Source organism: Myripristis murdjan, chromosome 3 (genome assembly GCF_902150065.1).
Source record: "Myripristis murdjan chromosome 3, fMyrMur1.1, whole genome shotgun sequence".
Lineage (NCBI taxonomy): Eukaryota > Metazoa > Chordata > Actinopteri > Holocentriformes > Holocentridae > Myripristis > Myripristis murdjan.
Window position 1 is genome coordinate 30,566,661 of NC_043982.1, and position 26,340 is coordinate 30,593,000.

The following is a 26,340-nucleotide window of genomic DNA, read 5'->3' on the forward strand; positions in this document are numbered from 1 at the left end:
GCTGGCTAACTCAAGCTCAAAAATCTGATGAGCTTTTGCTAGATGGATGGCATAACCTGCAGTCAAATCCTTTTCCAGCAGTGTGCCGGAAGAGGATTTGACTTCCAGTTCCAGCCTCAGATGGGAAAGCACGGCCTGCATGCTGGTGGAGACCGGCAGCACTCCCAGATACACCAGAGACTGTGACAGGAGCAGAGGGGTTTTATTCCAGGTTATGGCAAACCCCGGCCTGAGCCAGGTGTTTGACCAGCTGATGCACTGCCATGCACTTTGAGAGGGCTAGGAGCACCAGGTTATGTAAGGAGAACAGGACCCCAATGCCCACCATCATCACTACACCGCCACAACACATTTGGAAAAGGTCATAGGCGCAAACGTGTAACCAAACAGCAGATGGTTGTATTCATACTGGACTCCTTTGAGCGAGGAGCGAGCATGCATCCTGTGCCTCAGGATGACCGGCTTATGGAAGTAAGGGTCTTTGAGGCAAAACTTACTCAACTTCCATGTCACTTTAAGTCTCAAGTCAAGTCTCATCTTTCATAATTACATAATAATTGAAAGATGTAACACCAGTAGAACAAATTCACTTTAGGAACCACAACCACTATTGTCCTTTTATTTTTAAAAAGCCGTAAAAGGCTACAGTTTGTACACATACACTTGTTGAAACATGATTCCTGACCACACTGGCAAAACAAAAGAAGCAACACTGCAAACCCAAAAATACCACAAGTAGTTTATTACAATAGCAGTGGTCAGTAGTTTGACCTTTTTGCCTCTTACAGAGTAAAAATAGGAAAAATAAGTTTCTTACCCATCTTACACTCCCAGCGGCTTTTTTCCATTTGTGTCTGTGTCCACAGCCTGAGTTGTGACAGAGAACCGCTCATCCCTGAACTTCACCACTCCCTCTTGACCTACAATTCATAACTTGGTGGTAAAAATAACTTGTTTGTGATAAATAAAAATAAATGCCTCCAAAAGCAGGAATGAGACCGAGAGGATACAAAACTCAGAAACAGGTCTGAACATTGAGAGGCCATCGGCCACGTAAAGTGAAGAATCCTCATTTAACCTGGGGGAGGTGACGCAGAGAGTGAGGTAGGACCGTAAAAATGTGTTGGGACAAGCATGGCCCTCCAGTGCCGTGAACAGTACACTGCAGGTCTCTTTGCAGATGAAAGGCTTCAAGATCACAGGTGAGATTAACAAAAGCTTCTTAAGTGCAATTTTATGTTGTAATTTCATTCTCATGTTGATTTTCACTAATAATTAATCTTGTTATTTCCTTAATGTTCTTATTTTGCTTCCTAATGAAAATAAACAAAGAAGATTACTTAAAATTTTGCTTTAGAATGAATTTTTGACCTAAATTCTTATTTTAAAACACTGCAGTGAAAAGGTAAGCCTTACATTTTAAACATAACATTTTATCATTAAGCTTAACTTAAACTGTTTTATTTGGTACATGTGAAAAGAAATTAGTAAATCTGACAGTTACACAAAATAGAAGATTATAAGAGGCTTTTCCAGATTTTTTACTAGATTTGCACAATGGTTTGCAAGTAGGGAGGAAAATCCCTCTTTTGTGCTTGTTTATAATTTGGATGGCAAAGTTCCTCAGTGAGAAGCCAAGATAAATTTGTAAGAGATTAGACTAAGAAAATATTGTTTGAGGAACTGCACTCAACAGCTTTATCAGGCTTTTACCTCCTCAGTTTTCTTCATGGGTAACTCCGTCAGATCTATCATATCTATCAAGAGTGTATACCCCTAAAAATAAGAGGTTCTTGTGTGTATGTGTGAGTGTGTGTGTCCCTTATCTGTGATTTATGCTTCCCTGCTCATAACCTGAGTCTGGGAGCAAATAGTTATTTTCCTGTTGTTCCTGTGTTTGGGTCCACCTCCCTGCATCAGCGTGACACGATGACTGTTAAAAGCTGCAGCTTTCTGTCACTCAGAGTCGGTCAAAGAGGTCAACCACTGTGGTCACCATGGAGACAGAAGGCTGGCTGGCAAAGCTCCGAGGGCAAAAGTAAACAGAGGTGATGTGTCCCCACCTCTGTTTCCAGTATAACTCTCAGTGGCAATGTCAGCGATGCATGTGTGTCATATCTGTGATCTTTTAGCTCTCTAGCCTTTATTGTTTTTCCATCATCTTTGGGCTCTAATGTATTTGAGTTCATGTTACATTTTCTGTTCTATTGGTTGCACCTTTGTGGCTGGAAGTATGCATACTGTATGTTTTATTTAATTAATTTGTGCTATGTGTATTAAGTGTATATAATCAGATTGTACTGTTTTATTGTCATTTGTTTATTGATTTCTCTTGGTTGTCAAGCACTTTGTCCCCTCATTTTGTAAATTCTGAATTAATTATTACGACAAAATATGAATTATTAACTGTTAACTGTTCATATTACTGTTACTACGACTACTACTACTACTACTAATAAAAATAATAAGAGCAATAATGCTTTCATTGGTTTATGCTGCACTGCGGTTTTTATGAATTCCTCATATTGTGTTGATTCTTAGATATCCCAACTAAGAAAAGGGTTCTTCTTTGAACCTTTGAAATATTAATCCTCCAAGAAGCCCTTTAAACTAGGGTTCTTCAGAGAACCTATTAAAGAACCTAATAAAATGTTTTAGAGCTCAAAAACCTTCCTGTTGCTTTATTTGTCAAAGTAGCCTTCAGGTTAGTTGTAAAAACTTCCATCCAGTCCACCTGTACAGGTTTTAATTTTAGCCACAGCCTCTTTCCAGTGTTCAGCTGTCAGAGGAGCTCACACAGTCTGAGCTGTAACCCTGTATCCTTCTACAGTGTACATTTCAAGTGTTTTTATAGATAGCTCTATCAGATTTTCAGCCTAGATGCTTAGCTAAGGAGTTATCTAACTGAATGGGTACCTTGCTGAGCTGAGTCTATGCCATCCTCAACTTGGAAATCAAGCTGTGAAATGTAAAAATCCTTCCCTATAAAGGCATTATTTTGGAGTAATTTGCACAAAAAGCCTATAGGACTTTAAAGCTTGTTATGAATTGCTTTTTCACTTAATCTAAGAGTGGGGTGTGTGCGTGTGTGTGTGTGTGTGTGTGTGTGTGTGTGTGTGTGTGTGCGTGCATCCTGAGGCTAGGCTGATATGTCAGGCTTGAGTCCTGTGTTAGATGGGGGTTGAGCAGCAGGGAGGGAGTCTCTGGACATCAGGGTTGGAGAAGTGGCTGATGACTGTGGGTGGAGACACATGACAGCTCTTCTCCTGAAGTTGCTCCCTCATTTAGTTGCTTGTGTCTCTCTGCTGAACCTCAAGTCTCTGTTGGCTGCAGCCTGCTTTGTTCTGAGGACCTGGGCTCGTAGGGCAGTGTTCTCCTCCTACAGCTCACGTATTGTCTGGGACTGTGTCAGCTGACTGAGTCTCCTCTGGGTCTCCTTCAGCTCTGTCATGGCTGCCTGGCTGTCCTGCCTCAGCTGTTGGATGGTATCAGACTTAGGTAGTCTGGCCAAAGTGAGCTCCTTGAACTTGAAGTCCAGCTCCAGGAGGGACAGGCTCTCTTTCAGTTGTTGGAGGAGCTTGGGGGTAGTTGGAGGGGTGTGACCGGATGGATTTGTTGTTGGCTTCAGGTTTGACCTCTGGGACTACTACATCATCCTCCTCTTCCTGTTCTGATGCTATGTCTCCTTGTTTAGTGCTGCTGCTGATACTGGGTCAGTCTCTCTCAGGTTCTGCTTTCATTTTGGGGAAGAGTTCCTTAAAGGAGTCGAGGCTTGTTTCATTTCCCTGTATTAGCACTGTACCTTTATTTTATAGACGGTAAAAGTGAGCAAAGGGTTGTCTCTGTCTAGGCTTTCTTCTTGACACAGAGTTACAGTTCTTGTTATGCCAGTAACATCTTGAAAAGAAAAATTAAAAATAAATTAATATAATTATAATTAGCATTGAATGTCAAGCTGATTTTCCATATTTGCCATCAGTACCTACCTTTCAGGAATCAGGTCGCTGATTCAACTGTTTGAATATTTGTGTTGTTTCCAATGTTCAAGATGTATCAGTCTACAAAGTGTATTTAGTTATTTAATATGCTTCCACAAGAGTTGCAATACAATATGTAAGTGTCATCATACTTATTGCTCAGTGGTGCTGTCTAGTTATTTGGCCCATGATTGAGGTTTTACTCTGTGACTCCATGATTTTGGCACAGTTTTCACTTTGACTAAATGATGCTGGAGGTTAATAGTCATTTTCAGTAACACAACATGATCAGACATTCTGTTGGCTTGGGATAAATTCGTCTTAATCCATCCAGCATGCCTCTTGGCCCGCTACATGTCTGGATTACCTGCTGAGCATGCAGGTCACATGAAAAACAAAACTGTCACTAACTCGCCTTACAACTGAGGTGCATGAACTGGAAAAAAGCAGAAAGGAAGAGCACATTCTGCGTCTCTCACAGGCTGATGGCTGTTTTGGCAGTTTATTATAAAGAATTTTTACATAAAATAAGAGACCTTTGCACATATGTTGTCTTCATTTAGCTGCCAATGGGTAACTGTGAAGTCAACACCTTGCACAAGTTTTGAGACTGAGACAGAGCGAGTGCAAGCAGATGAATGCCATTCTTTTGGCACTCATCATTTTGCTTAAGAGTTCAGCTGGGTCTGTACAGCTGGTGGTGTCGACACAGGTCAGTGTCTTTAAATCGTTACTCTTTTTTGTTTTGTTGAAATTATTTAGGCTAGGGAGAAAATAGTACAGCAAAGAGCCTCTAGACACTCATGAGAGAAAAAATAATACAAAAAGTTTGGGATCTCACCCAATACAGTTATTTAAATGCAAAGCACAGTCACAGCTCACTTGTCCTTTTTGGCTAATTAACTCTGCTGTAGAGGTAATTCGTCTGTCTCTTTGTATGAGTGTTTGTTGAAATTCAAGAGTTAGTTACACAATACATAATTCATAATGCAGCACGTGGTTTAACTGTGACTTACTTTTTATATACTGTACACATGTCCCTGAAAGGTCCCATGAAGACTGGCAGCCCTGAAGCTTCTTTCATGCCAGTTGCTGCCACAAGATGCCGCTAATGTGCCAGTACAATTGCCACAAGGCCTTTGCATTTGAAAGTTTTATGAAAGTAGACCAAGAATCTTATTTTCAAGGATTATAGCTGTCATAACTGTAGGACCAAGATAGCTGTTCCTGTACTACATGAAAAACTCCCTTCTTTGAGTTAACCCCCCGAGCACCATGTATACATTCTTGTGATTCCTTTTCAGCTCATTCCCTGGTCAGCTTGTCTCATGCTGTTTCTTTCTGTCACAGCATGTTCTGTCTGTCACTGAAATTGAAAAATAAATAAATAAATAATGTCAAACAATATAAAGGCAAAAAGCACAACCACTCGGATTGCAGCAGCATGGATAAATTTCTTGCCATGACCAATATGGTTGACTTTAGCAGCTCTAATTTCCTTCCTAAATCTAAGGACAATTGCAAGCCTATATATTTAATTTTTAACATCATATATTGATAATGGGTCAACAGCAATGACACATGCAAAATTTAGGCTGCAGGCAAAGTAATAATATATATTTTGTGCCTGATACACAGTATAGATCTAAGACAATTTAAAAAAAAAAAAAAAAAAAAATCATCAGCCTGATGAAAACCCCGGCCGTATGATTAAATATTTCAGTGTTCACTGTGCTGATTCTGCTCTTCAGTTTTTGATGTCCCGCTGTGCTGCACCTGTTTGAGACCTTTTTACATGTATATTCTTCCTTCTCGCTTATCTTCTCACATCAATAATATTTAATGCAATTTACACAAATAACTTTATTAACACACTGAAAATGGCCCATCAGTATCTGCCGCTAGTGCAGCAAACATCTCCTGCCAACTCAGCCATGAAAGGTAACTTGATCTTGCCAAATAGTGAACCTGCACAAATTTATGAAATCTGTGCTGTAACTTGTATATAATTGTTCATTAATTATTTAAAATGTGCTTACAACTTAATTAATAATCTAATTATAAACCATTCATAAACCTTTTGGAGCAGTAGCCTCGTTGTAAAGTGATACTGTACTTTAGCTTCACTGGGTGTAGAAAACATCTTGAAACTGTGACAAACTTTAGTGCTTTATATTGTGTGTTTGTGCAATAGAGTGTCATTTACATACTTCCTAGGCATGCATAATCTAAAAGTAACCGGCATAATCTATTCATACAATGCAACAATTCCACTCTTTTTGCAGACACTTGCTGTCCATAGGTCACTAAAATAGTGCAAGTGCAAATTGGAAGCCCGAGTCACCTTCCCTTGCTGGAAATGATCAAGCTTAATGCTGGCATCTTGAGGCCAGTCGCTGCACATGCCTGACCTGCCGCATGTCTTTGGCTGCTGTCAATAGGTGTCACTGTACAACCGCTGCCTGTTAAAGACCAAAATTATCAAAAACACTGCAATGTCAATAAATTTTCACCAGTAATAAAAGACCACAGTGTGCGGGAGTTTATCTGAAAATTGGCGTAGACCGAGAAAAACCAGCAAAGAAAGAAGCTTTCAGCGGGGTCAGCAGCACCAAGGACACAAAACCCCTGGAGCTGCTTGTCATCAGTCTGTCAGGCAAAAACCTAATTTCCAAAATGTTAACTTTTCAGGAAATAAATTCAACAGCCTTGTTTTTAGCTTTAGTTGTTGGGGTGGGTACTTGTCGGGGTGAAGTGGGGCATTTCAGATGTTTACCCGGGGCCCCTGGTGGGTTAATCCGTGCATAGCGCTGCTGAGACTCAGTCAGGTGATGGGGGGGTGACAGAAGTCTCCAGGTGACATTCCTGTCAGTCTCGTCGCATTCCAGCCTGTCGCTGCTGACACGCACTGTGCTGCAGGCATGTCTGATTCTGCCCGAGGTTCAGAGGGAGCACAGTGAGGTGTGGGCACTCACCATTCCTGAGCCTGGGCTTTTTTAATTGACAATGGAAATGGAATTCAAAGCAAAAGAAAACAAAATAGAAATTACATTAACAAGTGCATAGGTTTCATTTCAGCTTGTGTTGAGGGAAAAAGAGGTGGAACGGGCAAGGGTAATGTCCCACATTATTGTAACCAAGGCAACTCCCTCTTCATGGCAAAGATTGAAAGAAAAGATACAATGTGGCACGTGAAGTCTGACGAAGTCTGTGAAGTTAGACAAAGAGGCTGAAAAAATTGATTGATGAGAGATACAGGAAGACATTACTAATGTGATGTCCTGAATCAAAGGCAAACATGTGAAACATGTCTCTCCTTGCTAAAATAAGTTGCTAAAATACATTAAAAAATACATTATAATACATTAAATACAAGATTCAAACAGCCAGAAATGTGTGGATTTTTTTTTAAGGAAGTGTTTGAACTTTGGACCAGAACCCAACACATGAGCTGCTTCACTTGCATTTTAATTCATTGCACTTTTATCATCGAAGATATGAAGAGCCATAAGTTCACATCATCAATGTGAAGTTATGAGGAGCTTAAAGCCAACTCAACAGGATTCAGACACCACAAGCCTGGTGGACTTTGAGCAAATAAATTAGCAATGCAATGGAAAAATGCCAACATTAAGTTACATTCACAGAGATACTGTGAATACATGTCTTGGTGCTGGAATGTCATGAACAAGCACGAGTAAAAATACATTAATTCATCACTGCTGGGTGGAAGACATAACAAAATGTGCCCTTTTTATGTGCATTTTTCAGTTTGTGGCTATATGTGTTGAAAATGTTTCACAAGCACAAGAGCTGCACATGCTCCTCAGCACAGAGGAGTATGTAATATTTCACCTGGAGTTAAAACATGGAAATAAACAAAGCTGGAGTTGCAAGCAGAGAAAATGCATCTTTAATCTGATACCGGGGGATCATGTGCTCCTGCCTCCCCTGTACTGGTTCCAGACAGTTTTAAAATGTCATGTTTAATTCATTGCTCTTCATCAGTTTCGTTCTGTTTTTACTGATCTATCTCCTCAGTTTTATTTCTAATTGTCGGTCATTCTAGCTCAGTTGCGCCGCTTCGTTCCGGGTCTGAGAATGAATGGCGACAAATTATATTAAAAACAGGCGCTGCTAAACTGACGCCTCATTTCTGGTTCGTCCCGTCGCTCTAACGAGGCGAAATTAAGTCGGATTATCTCGTTTATTAAGACACATGACCGGGCGGGATAATCCCTTGAAAGTGACCCAAACATTCTTTTCCAGTCCAAATGAAAGCAATCTCATTCCCTGCACCAGTGACTCCGCATGCTGAGTGGCTCACACTTTTTTTTTTTTTTTTTTTTTTTCAAATTTGACGTCCTCCACTTTTGTCCTCCGCCCTTTCAAAACACGACTAAACCGGTCCTGCAGTTTGACATCAGTTTTTTTCCCTCCCTCCTCAGAGCGCAGCGCAACCTTGAGCCAATGGAGTCCTGCACCGGTCACATCTGAGTTCCGATCTTAACAATGTTTCTCACGCAAAAAGAGGCGCAAGGTGTATAAGAGCTGCGGTACCGAGGGGACTTGGTGTGTGGTGCAGACTGATCCAGAGCGCGCACACACACTCACACACACATTATGGGTAAGTCTCTGCTACAGCCTAACTTCACTTCCTTTAAATCAGTTCTGATGCTGCTCCGACACTCCCGTCTTTCCATACAATAGGCTGCTTGATAAGATTTTGATTGTTGAGTTAACCTGCGTATTACCTGTGTATTTATCTCACCTGTGCAATATAGGTGTGTACTGCATGCACTTTGTGTTTTTAGTACATACAGCAAGGCAATAAAGTCAAAGTCGAAGTCTGTGTTAACCCTCAGCACTCGAACGGACTTAGTATTTTTATCAGCCTTGCTCTGTTCATTAATTTCATTTTGATCTATGTGATAAGTTTGTCAAACTGCTGTTTAATCGTCGCGCTATTTAAGTGAAACCATCTTATGCGACATTGTGCATTGTATTTTACCTCAATAATTATGCAGATTCATATGAATGCACCAAAATGAGGGGAAACGTTTACATGATGTGGGTTTGGTGCAGCTAAATAATTAAACGTAACATATTGCACCAAAATGTGAATTTCATCTATAGCAGACAGGATTTGAATTACCTCGCAGGATTGTATTGTAAAAAAGAAAACAAAACAAAAGAAAGGAATGTAGAAAAACAAAACATCTTAGTATTCAAATGTGGCAAATGGCACCAGAGACTGAACTATATCTGCATGTAGCAGACATGATTCCTATTAATGAGCGAAAAACCAAACATTGCAGGTTTTGTTTCTGCTCTCCCGTGACTGTAATACAGTAGTCACCAGAGCGCTGTACCGAAAACCCATGCCTCATCATACAGAATAAACCTATTGTATTACTGGCAAAAGTGATTCCTCTTTTTTTCTTGCCTTGGGGAACATTCAGATCATGGTTTCCCTTACAAGAAGAAACACTTTAGCTTGATGAATGAGTTGCATCTCAAGTTTGTGATCACAGAGCAGCAGCAGACTGAGCTAGTGGAGAAAATTCAGAGCCAGCAAATGAAGAGTGACGATAGACTACAACTTTTAATTCAAAAAGATTGTTTTTTATCCAGCTAATTGTCTGCTTATGTTTCATGGAGAACAGGCTGAACGCCTTTGAAATAAATTGCTGTTGACACCCAACCGTGGCTCGGACAGACATGCATCATTTGACATTCAGTGGGGTGTCGAGTTAAGGGACACTATTGTTCCTTTAACAGTCTGCTGCTCAGGGTAATACTGGTGTATTTTTTTAAGTTTGCGCCAGGTGTGTAGGTTGTTCTCTCCTCTCTATCCCCCCTGATGCAGCCTGCACACAGTCAGCATAGTTGCAGGTGTCAGGGCTTGTCCTCCAGAAGAAAAGCCTTTTTCTTATTACCAAGATAACCCATCACAGAAAACATGATGCCTTCACATTTACTAAGATGGTTAAAATATTTTGACTTTTTTTTCCCCACCTTGTCCGAGTTATTTTCATATCAGCACTACATTCCATTACGATCTGCTTCCTGTCAATCACCTGACTCCCCCACAGAAACAAATGAAATCTCCTTTACTGTCAAGTTATTGGGAGCTAATTTCAAGCAGCGCTGTTGTCAGACACATTCCAGACTTGATGTGTGCTTTCTGAAAAACTCAGTTCCTATTCTGCTGACAATACCTAGCCTGTTTTTAATACCATGCTGTACGCTGTGTGTCTGTATGTGTGTGTGTGTGTGTGTGTGTGTGTGTGTGTGTGTGTCACAGCACAGAAGACGGTTCTGATTGTGTACGCCCACCAGAGCCCGGGCTCGTTCAATGCGGCGGTGCGGAACGTGACGGTGAAGGCTCTGGAGGAACAGGGCTGCAGAGTCATCATGTCCGACCTGTACGCCATGAACTTCAGAGCTAACGCCACTTACGACGACATCATAGGTAACCCTCATGCAGTGCTGCAGTATTGTCTCGTTCAGTCATTCAGAGTGGAGTGACATGTTGTGGATGGGCAGGTAGATAAAACCCACAGCAGTTTTGATGCCTCTTTAGGGGACAAAAATAAAAAAAAAAATCAACTTGGCTTCTTTTCCCTTATGTTGTAGCCCTGGGTTTAGAGATTGCTCTCTCTCTCTCTCTCTCTCTCTCTCTCTCTCTCTCTCTCTCTCTCTCTCTCTCTCTCTCTCTCTCTCTCTCTCTCTCTCTCTTACACCAACACACACACACACAAAGCATGGTTGGAGACTGACAGTGAGATGCTGATGCTGTTTTGTGTCCAGGCGATTGGAAGAACCCCGAGCTTTTCCAGTATGGAGAGGAGACCATGCATGCGTGGAAGGAAGGTCGCCTCAGTGAAGACATTGTGGCTGAGCAGAACAAAATTAAGGAAGCCGATCTCGTTATATTCCAGGTCAGAGGTTAACTCATATCTTGGCTTATAATCTACCATGCATTCACGCTGCAAGCAATACAATCAAGGCACTGGAAGAGTGACCAGGGAAACTAGACCAATGTGCACTGCAGCTGGTCAGGAAGCTTCCTTGTTTCTTTACGAATGTGATTTAGTTCCATGGACAGTATTTCTCTGTGACAAATCCAAAATAGATGAGAAATTGATCAGAACCTTTTAAAGCTTTCCAGCGCTCCTCATTCATTATTTAAAACACTAAATGTCTTGTGTTTGGAGAATGGTTGCACCCATCATTGGGGTCGATGGTAAGCTCGGAAGTATTTTAGATTTTTCTGTTTACTTTTTTCGCACTTGCCTATTAGCTGTGTTAGTTCATTAAATTGATATTGGACTGGTATGTTATTAAATGCCTGTTTAAAACTTTGTGGCCCATCGGTTAAACTGCTCAGTGTGAAGCCCCTGCTAAAGTTGGAAACTGGTGATCATACATTTTGTGAACTGATTTCTCCACTTTTTCTCACCTTCTGTGTTTGATTGTCAGAACTAACCCATGCCTAACAAGTAGTAGCTACACCAAAGACTATAGAGAGAGAGGCCACTGACTGCTGGGAGACAGAAAAGGGAGATTGGACATTGGTGGCAGTGCTGAACACTAATCAGTGCTGAATGCATGAGGGTCAGTGGGGCTAAATGCTATAAAATGATCACTACATTTGATACCAAATATTTACCAGTAACTGGACTGTAACTGTTATAAGAGCAGTGGAGGCTCTTTTTATGGCAATATACAGTACACCCACTTATCAAACAAAAAGCCATTTAAATATATAGAAGAGTATCCATTTCCTCTTTATTGATCAGCCCATCTACATAATAGTATACCCACCTACACTACTGCCAGTATTTACAATGACAACATAATTTTAAGCTGACATGAGATTGACGGTTATAAGATTATGGCAATTTAAAAATAGTTCCACTAGCACTGAGACTATTAAGTTTTTGTGCTCTGTGTCGCCCCCTAGAGGAGGCCTCCAAGCCCAGTTGTAAATAGGCACTGATTTCTTTTGCAGAGTTAATTTCAGTGAAAAGCATCTTGTTCCATGACCTGAATGATTCCAAAACTGAAAGCCCTCAGAAGATGATTGCGAATGCTGTTGACTATTCATGTGTGAGGAAATGCAGTGCAGCGCAATTAAAATGCTCTCTATCACAGCAGCCTCTAAATTATTGAAGACAAATTAACACACCCAGACATTTCTAGATAATTCTGTCATGTCATTGAGTGAGTTGCAGTTACTATGTTTTTTTTTCCCCCTCTGTGTGACTTCCTTCCTCAGTTTCCTTTGTACTGGTTTAGTGTGCCTGCCATCATGAAGGGCTGGATGGACAGAGTTCTCACACAAGGCTTTGCTTTCTCCCTGGAAAAGATGTACAATAACGGCGTATTCAAGGTCTGTCTCAGGTGGACAACTACATCACTTAAACCAGCACAAAAGATAATACTACTACTACTACTACTACTACTACTAATAATAATAATGATAATAATAATAATAATATAGCAGCAATACTTCAAAAATCACGTACCCAGCATATCAGTGGTAACAGTAAAAGTAACTGGTCTACTGATTGTAATTTTAATGTTTGGAAAATTAAACCCCGCTCTGACATCGACCCTGAGGTTAGTGAATGAAGAAATGCACCACTGTCATGACAGCACAAAAGAAAAGACTTACATTTTAGACATGGATATTAAGATAGCCAGTGGGCCAGTGCATATTAGAACAAATGTTAATGTTTTATAGTTGGGTCACTGTAACCTTCTCAAATAGCAACAGAATACAGTAAATTTTCACATTATTTAGAGGCTCTGTAAGAGGATACACTTTCTGGCTGGATTATATTTGTGTTGTGTTTGTGTAAGGTTTGCATTTACCTATTTGTTGTGTATTTCTATGTGTATTTTATGCACTGTTTTTTTTTATATGTGTTATTTTTATGTACTGTGTTTTTCATATGTACTATGTCTTTTTTTTTTTTTTTTTTAGCTTTGTTTAGTTTTTTTAATATGTGCCTCAGAGTCATTACTTTTTTAGATATTTTCTTTGTATGTTGTATAATGCTTTTGGAAAGCTCTTTGTGACCTCTGTCTGTGAAAAGAGCTATACAAATAAATTTTACTTATTTACTTCCTCACTTATATTATCAATGTCCTATTTGTGTTTGCTGTAAGGATAAGAAAGCGATGCTATCCTTCAGTACCGGAGCAATGCCGACGATGTTTCGCCCTGACGGCATCAATGGAGACATAAATGTCACACTGTGGCCTCTCCAGGTGAGTGACAGACATTTAGTGACACAGAAATGACCCCTATGGATGTTAAAAACTTTTAAATGAAATTTCCATGATAATCCTGGCATGTTTTCATTTATTTATTTATTTTATGTTTGGGCCAATGTTCTAGGTTGCCCTTCTCCTTTCTTTTCTTCCTGCTGGTGTCTGCACACAGTGATTTCAGCTGTAGATATCAGAGTTTGTTTTTCTCCCTCAGAAAAAGCCATTTGTCACCTCTTACACAGAGTGAAATAATCCATCACAGTAAACATAAAGCCTTCATTTGGTTTTAGTCAAACTTTCTGTTGGATTCTCGTCGTTTTATTTAATTTTATTTTGTTCACATTAAGAATCTTATTGAGATAAGGGGACTTATTCTCAGGGGAGCTCTGTCCAGGACAAACACAACAAGACAACACTGTGTTACAAATGAACAAGTAATTCAGTACAGAACATAAACATTATCAAGTGTTGTCATATCACTGCTGTGTTATGATATGCTCTGCTTCCTGCTCTCCTTCCTCCTTCTTAGAGTCCACACATTAAAAAATACAACCAAACCACTACATACATTTTAACTCAATACAAACCACATAGCCTGAGCCCAAAACCCATATTCCCCTTTCACCCAATACCCACAGAAAGCCCTCTCAACTTCAAATAAGAGTCACAAAACAGTAGTGATCTTATTTTTAGGGTGAGTATTAAGGAATATGGCTTTTGGGTTAGTGGCATATGAAGTATTCATTTTAAAATGACACAAAGCAAGTACATTTTAGCATGCATTGCAGACTGACTGGAGGAAATATAGACTGGAGGTGAATGGACTAACTCTAAATATCCATGTGAAAAACAGCGGCAGAAGAGATTGTCCTGTTCTGTAACTCTAAATGAAACCGGTATTCTCCTTCAGCCCTCTCATGTGTTTGTGTCGTGTCTCTTGCAGAATGGCATTCTCCACTTCTGTGGATTTCAAGTCCTCGCTCCTCAGATATTCTGGTGCCCGGTTCACTCCCCCCATGTGGCGCGCACTGCAATGCTAGAGGGGTGGCAAGCTCGACTCAAAGGACTTTTTGCAGAAAGGCCTTTGACCTTTGCCCCTTGCGAGCTTTTTGACCTCAGTTTTCAAGGGGGCTTCTTGCTTCACCCTTCAGTGAGGGAGGAGTATCGGTCGCTTCCCTACGGCATCACTACAGGCCACCATCTAGGGAAACCGCTGCCCCCTGACAACCAGATTACAGCTCAGCCCCCAGATGAAAATAGTGGCAATTCAGCCTCTGAAGACAACCAGATTACAGCTCAGCCCCCAGATGAAGATAGTGCCAATTCAGCCTGTGAAGACAACCAGATTACACCTCAGCCCCCAGATGAAGATAGTGCCAATTCAGCCTCTGAAGACAACCAGATTACAGCTCAGCCCCCAGATGAAAATAGTGCCAATTCAGCCTGTGAAGACAACCAGATTACACCTCAGCCCCCAGATGAAGATAGTGCCAATTCAGCCTCTGAAGACAACCAGATTACACCTCAGCCCCCAGATGAAGATAGTGCCAATTCAGCCTCTGAAGACAACCAGATTACAGCTCAGCCCCCAGATGAAAATAGTGCCAATTCAGCCTCTGAAGACTAGGACCTTGAAGTCATGCACATGTAATAGAAAAAAAAAATCACCCTCAACACCAAAAATGTGTGATTTTATAATTTAATATGTTTACACAAGCAGAAGTAAAGCAGTCTAGAAAAAACTGTGACTTGTACTGTAGTTTATTCACAGGCAAACAAAATGTCATTTGCACATACACTGATGTATTTATGTTGCTCTTGCTGTAACAGGATCAAAAGGACAGAACATGAGAAACAGGGGAGGCAACTTGAGTGATCAGGACAAGCGGCAATGTCAGTTGTACCAACACCACTGTGTAAAATGAGAAAATTAGTAATAAAACAAAAAAGTGACCACAAGCAGAGTTACTCATTCTTGGCATTTTTAATAATCCCGTTATGTACCTATATAAGAGGCAACACCCCCGCACGGCGGAGGTCAATGGGACAGTCCCGCAGTGACGTCATCGGTCGGGTAGAGCTCGCGCAGAGGGAGGCTTGTTTTGCTACATTGTTGACGATTAGTTTGACATTTATACATTGAATCTACCAGGCTGAGTTAACAAACAAACCCCAAAAGACGCCATTTTCCAAAGCCTGGACTCGTGTCATTTGTGTTAACACTCTACAGCATCGAGCGAAGGAGCCCGGAAACGGCAAACATGAAATGGATGTTCAAAGAGGATCACTCCTTGGGTAAGGAAGGGGGGGAGGTATTTCATCTTCATAAAATTATCCAAGCATTGATTAATTACTGCTGTGAAATAGAGTACACTGCCCATTGAGGTATGAGGGTGAGGGTTTATGATTTTGAAGGGAAAAAAATGACACCGCAACTCATGTCGGAGGCTCGACTAAAGACTGGCCTCCTCTTGAGCCTTTTGTTTATGGCAGCAGGAGAGTCAGCAGAGGACAGGGAGAACAAACATTTAAACAGTATGTCATCTCATGTAATTGTCACTGTGGCCTTCTCCGCCTTCAGTGCAGTCTGTCAGAGCCGTGTGATTTCACGAAACGTCGTGTGTTTGTTCTCTTTTCCCTCCCGACGACCTGCCTCCAGGTTGTGGATGGGATTTTGACACAATGGAGCCACATCAAGCTCTTAAGCCTCCATTGTGCAGACGGTTTACTTTTTTGGCGAGTGGATATTAACGACGTGGTGTGTGAATACAGCCAGGCGTCACAAATTTCACCCTCCGACCTAGTTTCACTTCATGGGGGCCTATGAAATATTACCTCTGTGTAAGATAAGAAGTTGTTTTGGCAGCTCAGTGGGAGGCCTGTAGCCTGCTTTGTATTCCCAAATTTTTTAGCGTTTTTACACAGGCCTAACACTTTCAGACCTCGACTGAACACGCTTTTGTGCCAAGTGTAAGCTGTTAATAGCTTTATTCTATATATCATTTATTTTTGTGTAATATTTTATCTATTTGTGTAAATAAAATAACACATTACCTAGATATTTGTATTGACAGCAAACATATCACAATCAAGAATCAAGACCCCTTTTAAAGGTGCAATACATGCATTTTTAAAATTCAATAAAAGTTGTCAAATTACCTTGGCATATTGATCTTAAACAAATACAGCCATAGTTGGGATGATTGGTGGCTTTGATGTCACACCACTGTTTTGTAGTGCATGTCTCAAAAATAAGACTACATTTCCCATGAATCCTTTTGCTTCCTGTTGCAAAGAGTTAGGCTATATTTGCATCTCGAGCGTTTTTCCCACTTTCCTCACTGAATGATGATTACATTGAGCTGGAATGTTATGGGTGAAACTTGATGTGATAATCGATGTTAAGATGCTACACTTGGCATCTTTGAGCAAACAGATTGACAGGCGTAGTGGAGAGACTGGCCACAGTTCGTCTTAATCTTCAGCTGCTCCCTTTCAATCTGGGTCAGTTTGTCGTTTAAGTTCAGCAGACAAATGTTGATTTCAGTCAGTCAGCGGTGGCCTCACATGTCAGTATAAAAGAGAAAGCATAATCAAGCAGTGTTGCGATTGTAGTGTCACTCATAGCGTTCATAAATAACCAGAATGTCTTTTTTTGTCCCTCAGAACATCGGTGCATAGAGTCAGCCAAAATTCGCAACAAATACCCTGATAGGGTTCCGGTGAGTGGAAATTATCTATTATAATCTTAAATTTTTGATTAAGAGTAGGCTTGTTTCATCAAATGCTGCATACTTTGTTATCAACATTGTGCACTTGGTTCTGTCTCTGTCCGGTGTATGACAGGTGATTGTGGAGAAGGTGTCTGGATCACAGATAGTGGACATCGACAAGAGGAAGTACCTGGTTCCCTCGGACATCACAGTGGCTCAGTTCATGTGGATCATCAGGAAACGCATCCAACTGCCCTCCGAGAAGGCCATCTTCTTGTTTGTGGATAAGACCGTGCCTCAGTCCAGGTCAGTGCTGCCTGGGATACTGGAGTTGGGGTGGTGGTGGTCATCAGGTGCCACCCTTATTATATCATGGAGTCAGTGTTACTTTAAGTGAATGGGTCTTGACTCTTACGCCTGCATGATGATGGAGTGTAAAACTGGTTTCAGTGTATGCTTTAAAAGCACACTTAGTTACAAATCAACTTGAAATTGAAATTTTTGACACTGGTCTTCTTACTCAGTGGTAAGCCCAAACATTAACTGCCTGCTTGTCATAATAATCCTGATACTGGCTCTAAGACAGTAGACACAGTTTTTCCCCAGCAGACACGGGGAATGTCCCAGCTGGCGGGGAAAAAAGCAGTGTCATTCAAAAAGAAAAAAAAAAACAAAAACCTTAACGTCATGCAAAATTAGTGATGGTTTGTATTACTTTATTGGTACAGTTGTAGATGTAGGCAGACACCGTAAAGGAACATAGTGCATGTCTGACAACACCAAGGAAGACTTATGTGTCACACCCGTATGCTCCTAACACCCTTCAGTGACTAGTCACTCATTACTCAGCATTTCTGGTCAGCACTTTGGCCACTTTAAAGCCTTCACAGTTGCTTCACAAATCTTGCTATTGCTAATTCACAAATCACTCAGCAGCCACAGCTAGTGCCGTCATGAAGGCCCAGTAGAGAATTGGCTGTGCTCAAATAATGCCTAAATATATAACCACCAGGCCGGAAAAAGAGAGTGAGCAGAGAAAGACTTGTAGTCCGGCTGTAGATCTAGTCAGTAATGCTGCAAACAAGTAACAAGTGCACATTTGCGATAGCTGTGACCAGACCAAAACACAACACAAAAACTCAGAAACACTTGACCTCCATGGCAAATTTCAGCATCATAGGTAGGAAGTTGTAGTTGCTATAGAGTGGACTCAGCTTTATGGTGGGCTAAACCAATCACGTAAAACAGTGTTACCTCCTGCAAGAGTCTACAACAAATAGTCCATAAGTTATGGCAGTGGGTGGGGCTTAACTGTAGGGGTGGGGCAAACTGTCACCAATGAATGTGTGTGTGTGTGTGTGTGTGTCTGTGTGTGTGTGTCTGTGTGTGTGTGTGTGTGTGTGTCTGTGTGTGTGTGTGTGTGTGTGTGTGTGTGTGTGTGTGTGTGTGTGTGTGTGTGTGTGTCTTTCTACAAAGTTTGGCCATGTTATGTGAATCTGTTAAGAAGATATGCACCTTTTGTGATAGGCCCCTCCCACTGCTACACCTCCTGTTGCCAAATGGCATCAACACCAGAGCACACCTAGTTCACACACACTTGACCTTCACGCCAAATTTCACCCGCCAAGGGTAAACACTGTGGCCGCGAAAAGGGTGGGGAAATTTTAGTGGACCAACCAAACAACTGATGGACAGAGTGAGTTGTAGAGCTGCTGGTCACAGCTCATAAAAATGAAAAGTGTGATGAAGTCGCTTTGTTTCCAAATGTAGGTCACTGACACAGTAAACCGTCTTTAGCCGTAATCTCAGCTCCAAAACACTGTAGCTTGAGATTTGGGTCGCCACTTGAGTCCTGTAAAAATCCCAAACACTTAATCAGTGATATAAATAAATAGTGATAATAAGAATTATGAGGAAGCATGCCTTTACTGTACAGGCCATACAGGGAAAGTTTAAATCAACAAAATTGTTGTTGTAAAAAAAAAAAAAAAAAGTGTGTGCATTATGTCTAAATAAACTCAGTGGCCACTGAATTAAGGCCACCTGCACAATGTAATGCAGTTCAGTACAACAGCTCTGCCATAAATTCTACCGTTTAGGAAAGTTTATGATGTTCAGTTTTTGCTGACATTGTGGAAAAATGTGTTAATTTAATTCTATGTTTATTATTGAGGTTGTAATTTGCAGAGGTCTTGTACAGGACTACATTATATTGAGTGGTTTTCAAATTTTTTGTCCCTCCTTATTTATTTACATAAGGGGGGACACAATAGTGGAAACACCCCTCAATAAAATGCAGTCCAGCCCAACAGCAGCACTGACTATGAGCTAAATGCCAAACATAGAATTGAATGAACACCTCTATTACTGTGACAAAAAGAATACATTATAGGCATCATAGAAGTAAACTTAATGGCAGAACGTTTGTATTGGATTGCATTAGATTGTGCAAGTGGACCTAATAAAGTGGCCACTGAGTGTATGTGCATTAATCCTACGAAAATATTATAACAATAAATACAGAAATAAGAAATTGAGTATATGTAAAATATATACCTATATACACAGGGGTATTGCATTATTATTTAATTATTGTGAAGTCCTTTAGGTATGATTGCACAGTTAAATATTTAAACTGTTTAAATATTGTACAGTTATGCAGTCTGTTACCTCGGGTTATCTGACCCACCATGGGAGGCACTGGTGGCTACAGGAGGGGATGATGTCCAGTGGCGCTCTGTGGTGCATCTTAGAAGGATCAGTGTATCCATACATGAGTGTTTACTTTAGGCATCAACACTAAAACACCTCCGTGCGAGAGGGATCAACCATTTATCTGTTACCACTCTGATGTGCCCATGTTCCTGACGCTGTGTTCATTCCTGTTTTCAGCATCACAATGGGACAGCTGTATGAGAAAGAGAAGGATGAGGACGGCTTTTTATACGTGGCATACAGCGGCGAGAACACCTTTGGTTTTTAAAAAGCCATGATCATGATCGGCCTAACCTGTGGAACCACACGGCCTCACTTGCATCCACCCACATCTAATCACAGCCCTCCCTCAGCCCCTGGAGAAACTGTGGGAGCCCCCAGAGAGATTGAATGATAATGAAAGCCTTGGCAAGCTTGACTGACTGCTCACTTGACTGGATAATAATCATTGAGTGCACAGGTGTGTTTGTTCTGGCCCATGTCTTTATATATTCATTGATTCAGTTATGTATAGTGTGTTAATTTTAATTATTTGTTTGATGTCATGAATAGAGTTTTACTTTTAGAAGGAACCTGGATTTTTTTTTTTTTTTCTCAGTTAAATGATATTTTTTGGGTTTGAGTTTTGCTTTCATTTATGCTTTCTTCTTTGAAGATTCTATTTAAAAAAAAAAAATTAAACTATTTGAAGGTAAGGTAGCTGGATAACCTAACCAATAAAAAGACAACAATTCATCCTGGTGGTTTTCTCTTTTGAAATATTAACACTTAAAAGGGTTGTGAATCTTTGGCTTAGCTGCATATCAATTCGGTTCACCATTACAGTACATTGGCAGTTTAATTTAAGAACATTTTAGTCTTTTGGAGCAATTCAATTTGACTCAAGGTGTAAACCACAATTTAAGTTATTAGTTTGATTTTTTTTTTTTTTTTTTTTTTTTTTTTTTTGGCAAAAGTTTCCAATAAAGAAATACACACAATAATTTAAGATAACAAAAATTTAATTATTTAATTAATTATTTAATTAAAATTAAATTACATTTTTTTCTTTTTTAAAAAAACAGATTAAATTACAATCAGTAATATTCTGTTAGAGCCACACAATGTTATATCTTATGTATCTTAAGAATCAGGAATGAAATCAAAGTTTACTAGTACTAGAATCAAAGTTTTCCATATCAAGTCAGGCCAAATTCAGAGCAAATGATTCAATTTACTTCTTTTAGCAGATTGATGCAGATGCATCGGCAGAATTTTTATTTGATACAATGACTGTATTGTTACTTATTATGGCACATTTGGTTACGATAAGCACTAACATATAATAGTAACTTTCCAAAAAAGCCAAACTAGAAACAATGCGTGTGCCATGTTTTCCTAAGGGTATGTATGTGTAAGTACATACATCTGTTCTACCACTCACTTACACTGTATTATACTCTGTACAATGAAAAGAATGCAGCGCTAAAGACATGGTCCTAATTGGTGTGCTGATGGTATGGGTGAGAATGACAAGTGTAAATATCAGCCTCTAGGTGGTGATATTGAATTGTTAAAAAGTAGTGAGTCTGCATTTGGACTGACGTCTGGACATTACCAATACGCCTGTTGCAAAAACAACAACAAATAAAAAAGATGAATCACAAATACAAGAGAAATAAGTCACCGCCCCCCTGGGACACAATATTTGGGTTCGGAGGAATTCTGCGTCAGTATGCCATGGCTTGACTGACATGACGTGACAGCCCACTCTCTTGTCATATTCAAACCAACCAAACCGACCTGAGATTAAACTGATGTAGAATATGAATTATTGGAGACCTCTCTGATACCAGCTACCGACCAGCTCAGGTTGGGCTGTGCTGTTGTTTTATAGACTGTCATAAAGACTATATAAGCTTAGAAAAATGTCCTGAAAAATACCTTATGAATCATCTTGTCAATATGTAAGTGAGCATGTGTAATTCTGCTCTGCCTGTTCACCATTAATGTCCCAACGCAGGAACTTGAGCACAACTGATGGTAAAAAGTTGCTGAAATTCTCCATATTCACCTATTTCCCATTTGAGTTGTCACTGAAGTCATTAAACCTTAATGATGAAAACAGCATTGAGTATAAACGAAATGAGGCAGTAATATTGACCTGCTAATGAAAACATCACTATTATCGATAGACAGAAAGATGTATAAACAGACATTGGCCCTACCAAAAGAAAACTACAGTAGGTCAAATGGTAAGAAATACGTTTGTGGGAAGATCCTGAAAAGTAAGTGCATTTTTTTTTAATACTAAGCAGTACTGTCACTGCAGCTCTGTTCCTGCCATTTTCACTTCCTCGTGTCAGTTTGAAAGTTTTCTATGAATGTGCTCTACTTGGTAACGACCAGGCAAGAGCTGAAACTCTGTAAAACCCCTTTTTATGAGAAACAGGAACGTTTGTGTACTGCCTTCAGCCGCCATTATTACACATTATGTATCTGACGAGAGATATTCTTAAATGTGGGGTACAGTGAGATCCGAGCTCTTGGGAGTCAAAATCATTCGCAATATTTATGCAAAACTGAGAATGTGCTGCTCAAATTATTTCAGGATAATATTCACAAGATCTAACAACTGAGATGTGCCGTGGAACATTTTTAACTGAAACTGACTCACTGATCAAGTAATTATCCAGCGGAGGAAAGATGCAACAGGGACCCCTAAAAGTTCTAAAACAGTGTAAAACAGAGACGTGTGGACCGATTCCAGCATATGAGGGTGTGGATAGAAAAAAGAAAAAAAAAAAGTCTGTACAACAGAACATGGTGATTATGCTTTATCAAAAACAAGCCAACTTGTTTTTCTCAACCTTTTTTCACTCACAGCACCCTTTAAAAGTATGCAAAATCTCTAGTAACCACAGTTTAAAATATATTTTAAAGAAAACATACACGCTGCTGCATCCCTCTGACAGCCAACATATACATACACATCATAAGTGGTTATTTGGCGGGGGAGGGGTGCTAAATGTGACTTACCATAAATGGGAAACCTGAGACACCGGGGAGATGCACACAGTCGCTCCCTGTGCTTGTTCTTGATGTACGTTTGGCTTGAGTTCACACAAACACATTGCGGAGACAGGCAGCAAAAATGCAACAATTGCTACTTGAAACTACTGGTTACTTCTTGGTTACCCCCTGTGACACCACGTCAAGAAATTTTTATTTTTAATGTGCCATCTTCCCTGATCTCTTACAGTTGCTTCTGTTCCAGCAATGACAAATCTTTTTAGCAAGTTCACATGAACTCATGGACCAAGTCACTTTTGTACATTTTATTATCACTTGCTGTTGTCGGCTGTGACACATGATTTGTTGTCAGGTGTCTTTTAAATTTGTTCAGAGCCATTGCTTGGTTTGATAATTTCATGCCACATACTAAGCACAAAGGGAGAGGGCCTGAAAAAGATGAAACCATACCAAAAGCAGCTGTCATCATACTGGCCTCCACTACTTTCTGCTCATATTCAGAGTTATCTGATTCTGGAGCCTTTCTTTTCAAAAACCGTTCCATGCTTGTTTATTAGCTTCACGCTACAGACTTGAAATGCATTGCACTGTAGGAAAAAAAAAAAAAAAAAAAACTGTAGGGACATGGCCCTGGCCCTCGAGGTGTGATGTGACATTTTGATGACATATGAGGCAGTTAATGATCAACATTTTCATGGTAAGTTTTGTAACTCTTGTTTTGAGGAATTTTAATCCATTTTATCATGTCAGCAACATCAGATTTTTTTTTCAACCAGGAAACCAGGAGATCTGGCACTCCCTAGTTAAGAAATGCAGGGCTAGACACAGAGTCTACTTGTCAACTGTTGTCATTGTAATTGTGAATATGTTTTTATAGAAAGAAAGAAAGAAAGAAAGAACAGAAGAAAAAGAAATACTGTAAGATACTGTAAGACATTCACCGCTGCTGAACTTGAAAGTCAAGCCAGCCATCCCAACTGCAGTGGTTGGTTATAAATCTCCACAGCAGTTTTTTAGCCCAGACATGGTACGAGGTCCAGTGGACCTCCAGTTTGCACAGTACCTTGAGAGATGAGATCAGCTGACATCTATTTTGCTTTGTCGCCAGCTGAGGTGAGACAGCTAGTGTGTGAATCTGTAGTGGCTACTTTTAATTCTTCATTCTGACAGCCAGCCATACATTTTCAATTAATTCTGTTCAGCTTTGCTTGCAAAAACAAATGTGATCAAGTGCCTCCCACTTCTTTGTTCTAAAATTTCTGCTCCTTCATATGACTGTGAAAACAGTTAATGTTTGTTCTTAGAAGAGCAGCATTATTCATCTGATGTAAGCTAGAGGAGGAGGAAGTGAAAGACGGGAGAGCAGGGACTTTCCTACAACTACTACTACTATAACTACTACTACTGCTACTTGTACTATGCTGCTACTACTACTACTACTACTACTAGTGCTACTTCAACTACTACTTCTACATCTGCTGCTACTAGTATTACTACTGTTATTACAACCACTATTTATTACTTTATTATGACTCCCACTACTACCGCTACTGGATCTAATCAATATGGCACAGAACAGAATAAATAATGTATTTATGTGGCTCAAATTACACAGTTCTCCATGGCTAAATAGCTTTGCTCAATGTAGATATGCTGTGTATCTACATAAATAATCTGTGCTAACTCCATCAAAAATAAGCTCTTGTTGAAATTTGTGGAAAATTAGTCCAAAAATGTTCTTTTAAAGCCAAAATTACGGACGTACATGCATATTAAACAGAATTTTTGGCCTGTATGACATATTACATCTCGTTTATCTAGGAGCTGAAGATCTTTGGTTGCACAGTTAAGAGCTAATATTATTATTCTGGCCTTTGAGGTTGGTCAAAAATATTCTGGAGGAGAGCAAACTGTGTGAACTGTGGGAGCTGGGTAAATTGGAAAGTGAGTCCCTTTTTCTTCTGTACTGTACAGACTGTATGACAACCTACAAGAGGTGTTGTACTATGAAATCGCTCAGCAAAAACCTGAAATATGCTGGGGTCTAGATGAGCAACAACTGGAATTGTTCTTTAATATTCATGTGTTTAAGTCTGAAAACTTTATTTCAAAAGCCTGGAAAGAAGGCAAGAGGGTTGATTTAATTAATATCTACTTTGATCTGTTATTAATACATGGTAAGCTTCTATCAGTGATTTAGGAGTTTTGCCCTGCTTGATAATTATCTGATGAATCTGAATATGAAAGATACTTTATTTATCCCTTTATTTCTGCTGTTTGATAATGTATGCTGTGCTCTGGTCCTCTAAATTCGTCAGCCATACAACTTGTATGCTCAACACAATAATAAAACATCATTCATTCATTCATTCATTCATTCATTCAGTCACTACTACCGTTACTACTGCTAGTTCTGCCACAATCACTACTGCTAGAACTACTACTGCTCCTACCAACTAGTATACTATTACTACTGCAACGACTACTATTGTTACTAGTACTTCTACTACTACTACCATTGATATTGCTACAACTACTACTGCTACTACTACTACTACTACTACTACTACTACTACTACTACTACTACTACACAGGAATGATCAAATAAAATCATAGACATAAATAAGAGGATATTAGTAAAGTGATTAAAGCATAGCATATCCTGGCAAAATCATAACACATGCAGTGTTGCGCACACAACAAATAAAAGTGAGAGTGGTCAATCATGTTGTCATGGCGACAGTTAAGAGACAGAAAGAGGGGTTTTAAAGATATCAATAGAGGGGGGAGATAATAATTGTTAGTGCTAAACTATTCCACAATTTAAGGCCAACAACTCAAAAATGCTCCTGGTGATAATAATAATTTCAGATTAGTCACTGGACCAGTTGTTTATGGAGATGGGTTATAGCCATGGGGTTGAAAGTTTGGGTGGCAACTGATATTAAATGCTGTAGCTTAGGGTTTAGTGAACTGACATCCCTGAAAAAAGCTATGGATTAGTGGCTGCATGAGCAGAGCAGTGTTGCCTCTGTTGTCGCTATAGACTGTGGTGAACTGTATTGTTTGTGGGAAAGGCTTTTCATTGTTTTGTGCAGTGGGGAAAAGAGCAGCCCTATAGCAGCTTTTGAAAAGGGCCTCCACACATCCTCCACATGACTCAACTCTGGTAGAGTAAAAGATTGTCAGTACAAATAAAGGGGTCACCTCAATATTTTCCAAAATCATCAGAGGCCTTGGTCTGGTATTCTGTCAGAGTGCACCCAGAAGTTTCATCTGGACTATTGTTATGCATGGCTTTATAAATGAAATATAATGCCAAAAATCCCTAATTGTCAGTAGTTATATGCACAATATTGTACAAAGCATGGCAATGTGAAGGCCCATATTTTCAGATTCATTCATTCTAATTTTCCATGCTTTTAGTGGAATTCCTGTCTGCATAACTGCACATTTTCTGCGTACTGCACAAATAGCACCGTGCACCGCAGCAAACAGAGGAACAGGAAACAGGACAAAGAAGAACTCATCATTTGAATGATTCTAAGAAATTCACATCAGTCATCAGTGTTTCAGCTCTATATAATGAGAGCCCAGAGCAGGTCTCCAGCACAGATCAGACAAGGCTCACTGGAAA

At 39.9% G+C, this 26,340-nt stretch overlaps 2 protein-coding genes across 3 annotated transcripts; both read left to right on the plus strand.

The window, feature by feature from the left end:
- The first annotated feature begins 8,355 nt into the window (after positions 1-8,355).
- On the plus strand, positions 8,356-15,209 carry nqo1 (NAD(P)H dehydrogenase, quinone 1). 2 transcript variants are annotated; one of them, XM_030047912.1, is made up of 7 exons: positions 8,356-8,604; positions 10,285-10,452; positions 10,791-10,921; positions 12,262-12,375; positions 13,158-13,259; positions 14,206-14,909; positions 15,093-15,209. In XM_030047912.1, the coding sequence occupies exons 1-6, from the start codon at positions 8,601-8,603 to the stop codon at positions 14,887-14,889; spliced, it is 1,203 nt and encodes a 400-aa protein (XP_029903772.1). In that variant the 5' UTR covers positions 8,356-8,600; the 3' UTR covers positions 14,890-14,909; positions 15,093-15,209. The 2 variants fall into 2 exon arrangements, with proteins under 2 accessions (XP_029903772.1, XP_029903764.1); XM_030047904.1 differs by having other exon boundaries at positions 14,206-15,209.
- A 97-nt stretch (positions 15,210-15,306) lies between these two features.
- LOC115356799 (gamma-aminobutyric acid receptor-associated protein-like 2) lies at positions 15,307-20,425 on the plus strand. Its single transcript, XM_030048065.1, has 4 exons — positions 15,307-15,557; positions 16,929-16,984; positions 17,109-17,281; positions 19,868-20,425. Exons 1-4 carry the CDS (start codon positions 15,524-15,526, stop codon positions 19,956-19,958), a joined length of 354 nt encoding a protein of 117 aa, XP_029903925.1. The 5' UTR covers positions 15,307-15,523; the 3' UTR covers positions 19,959-20,425.
- The last annotated feature ends 5,915 nt before the right edge of the window (positions 20,426-26,340 follow it).

Bases quoted from the DNA above. Each gene is read 5' to 3' on its own strand.
- LOC115356799 (XM_030048065.1), top strand. From the start codon at position 15,524: ATGAAATGGATGTTCAAAGAGGATCACTCCTTGG. The intron at 16,985-17,108 runs GTGAGTGGAAAT...GGTGTATGACAG, and splicing joins AATACCCTGATAGGGTTCCG to GTGATTGTGGAGAAGGTGTC. The intron at 17,282-19,867 runs GTCAGTGCTGCC...TCCTGTTTTCAG, and splicing joins AAGACCGTGCCTCAGTCCAG to CATCACAATGGGACAGCTGT.
- nqo1 (XM_030047904.1), top strand. The intron at 10,453-10,790 runs GTAACCCTCATG...TTTTGTGTCCAG, and splicing joins CACTTACGACGACATCATAG to GCGATTGGAAGAACCCCGAG. The intron at 10,922-12,261 runs GTCAGAGGTTAA...TTCCTTCCTCAG, and splicing joins CCGATCTCGTTATATTCCAG to TTTCCTTTGTACTGGTTTAG.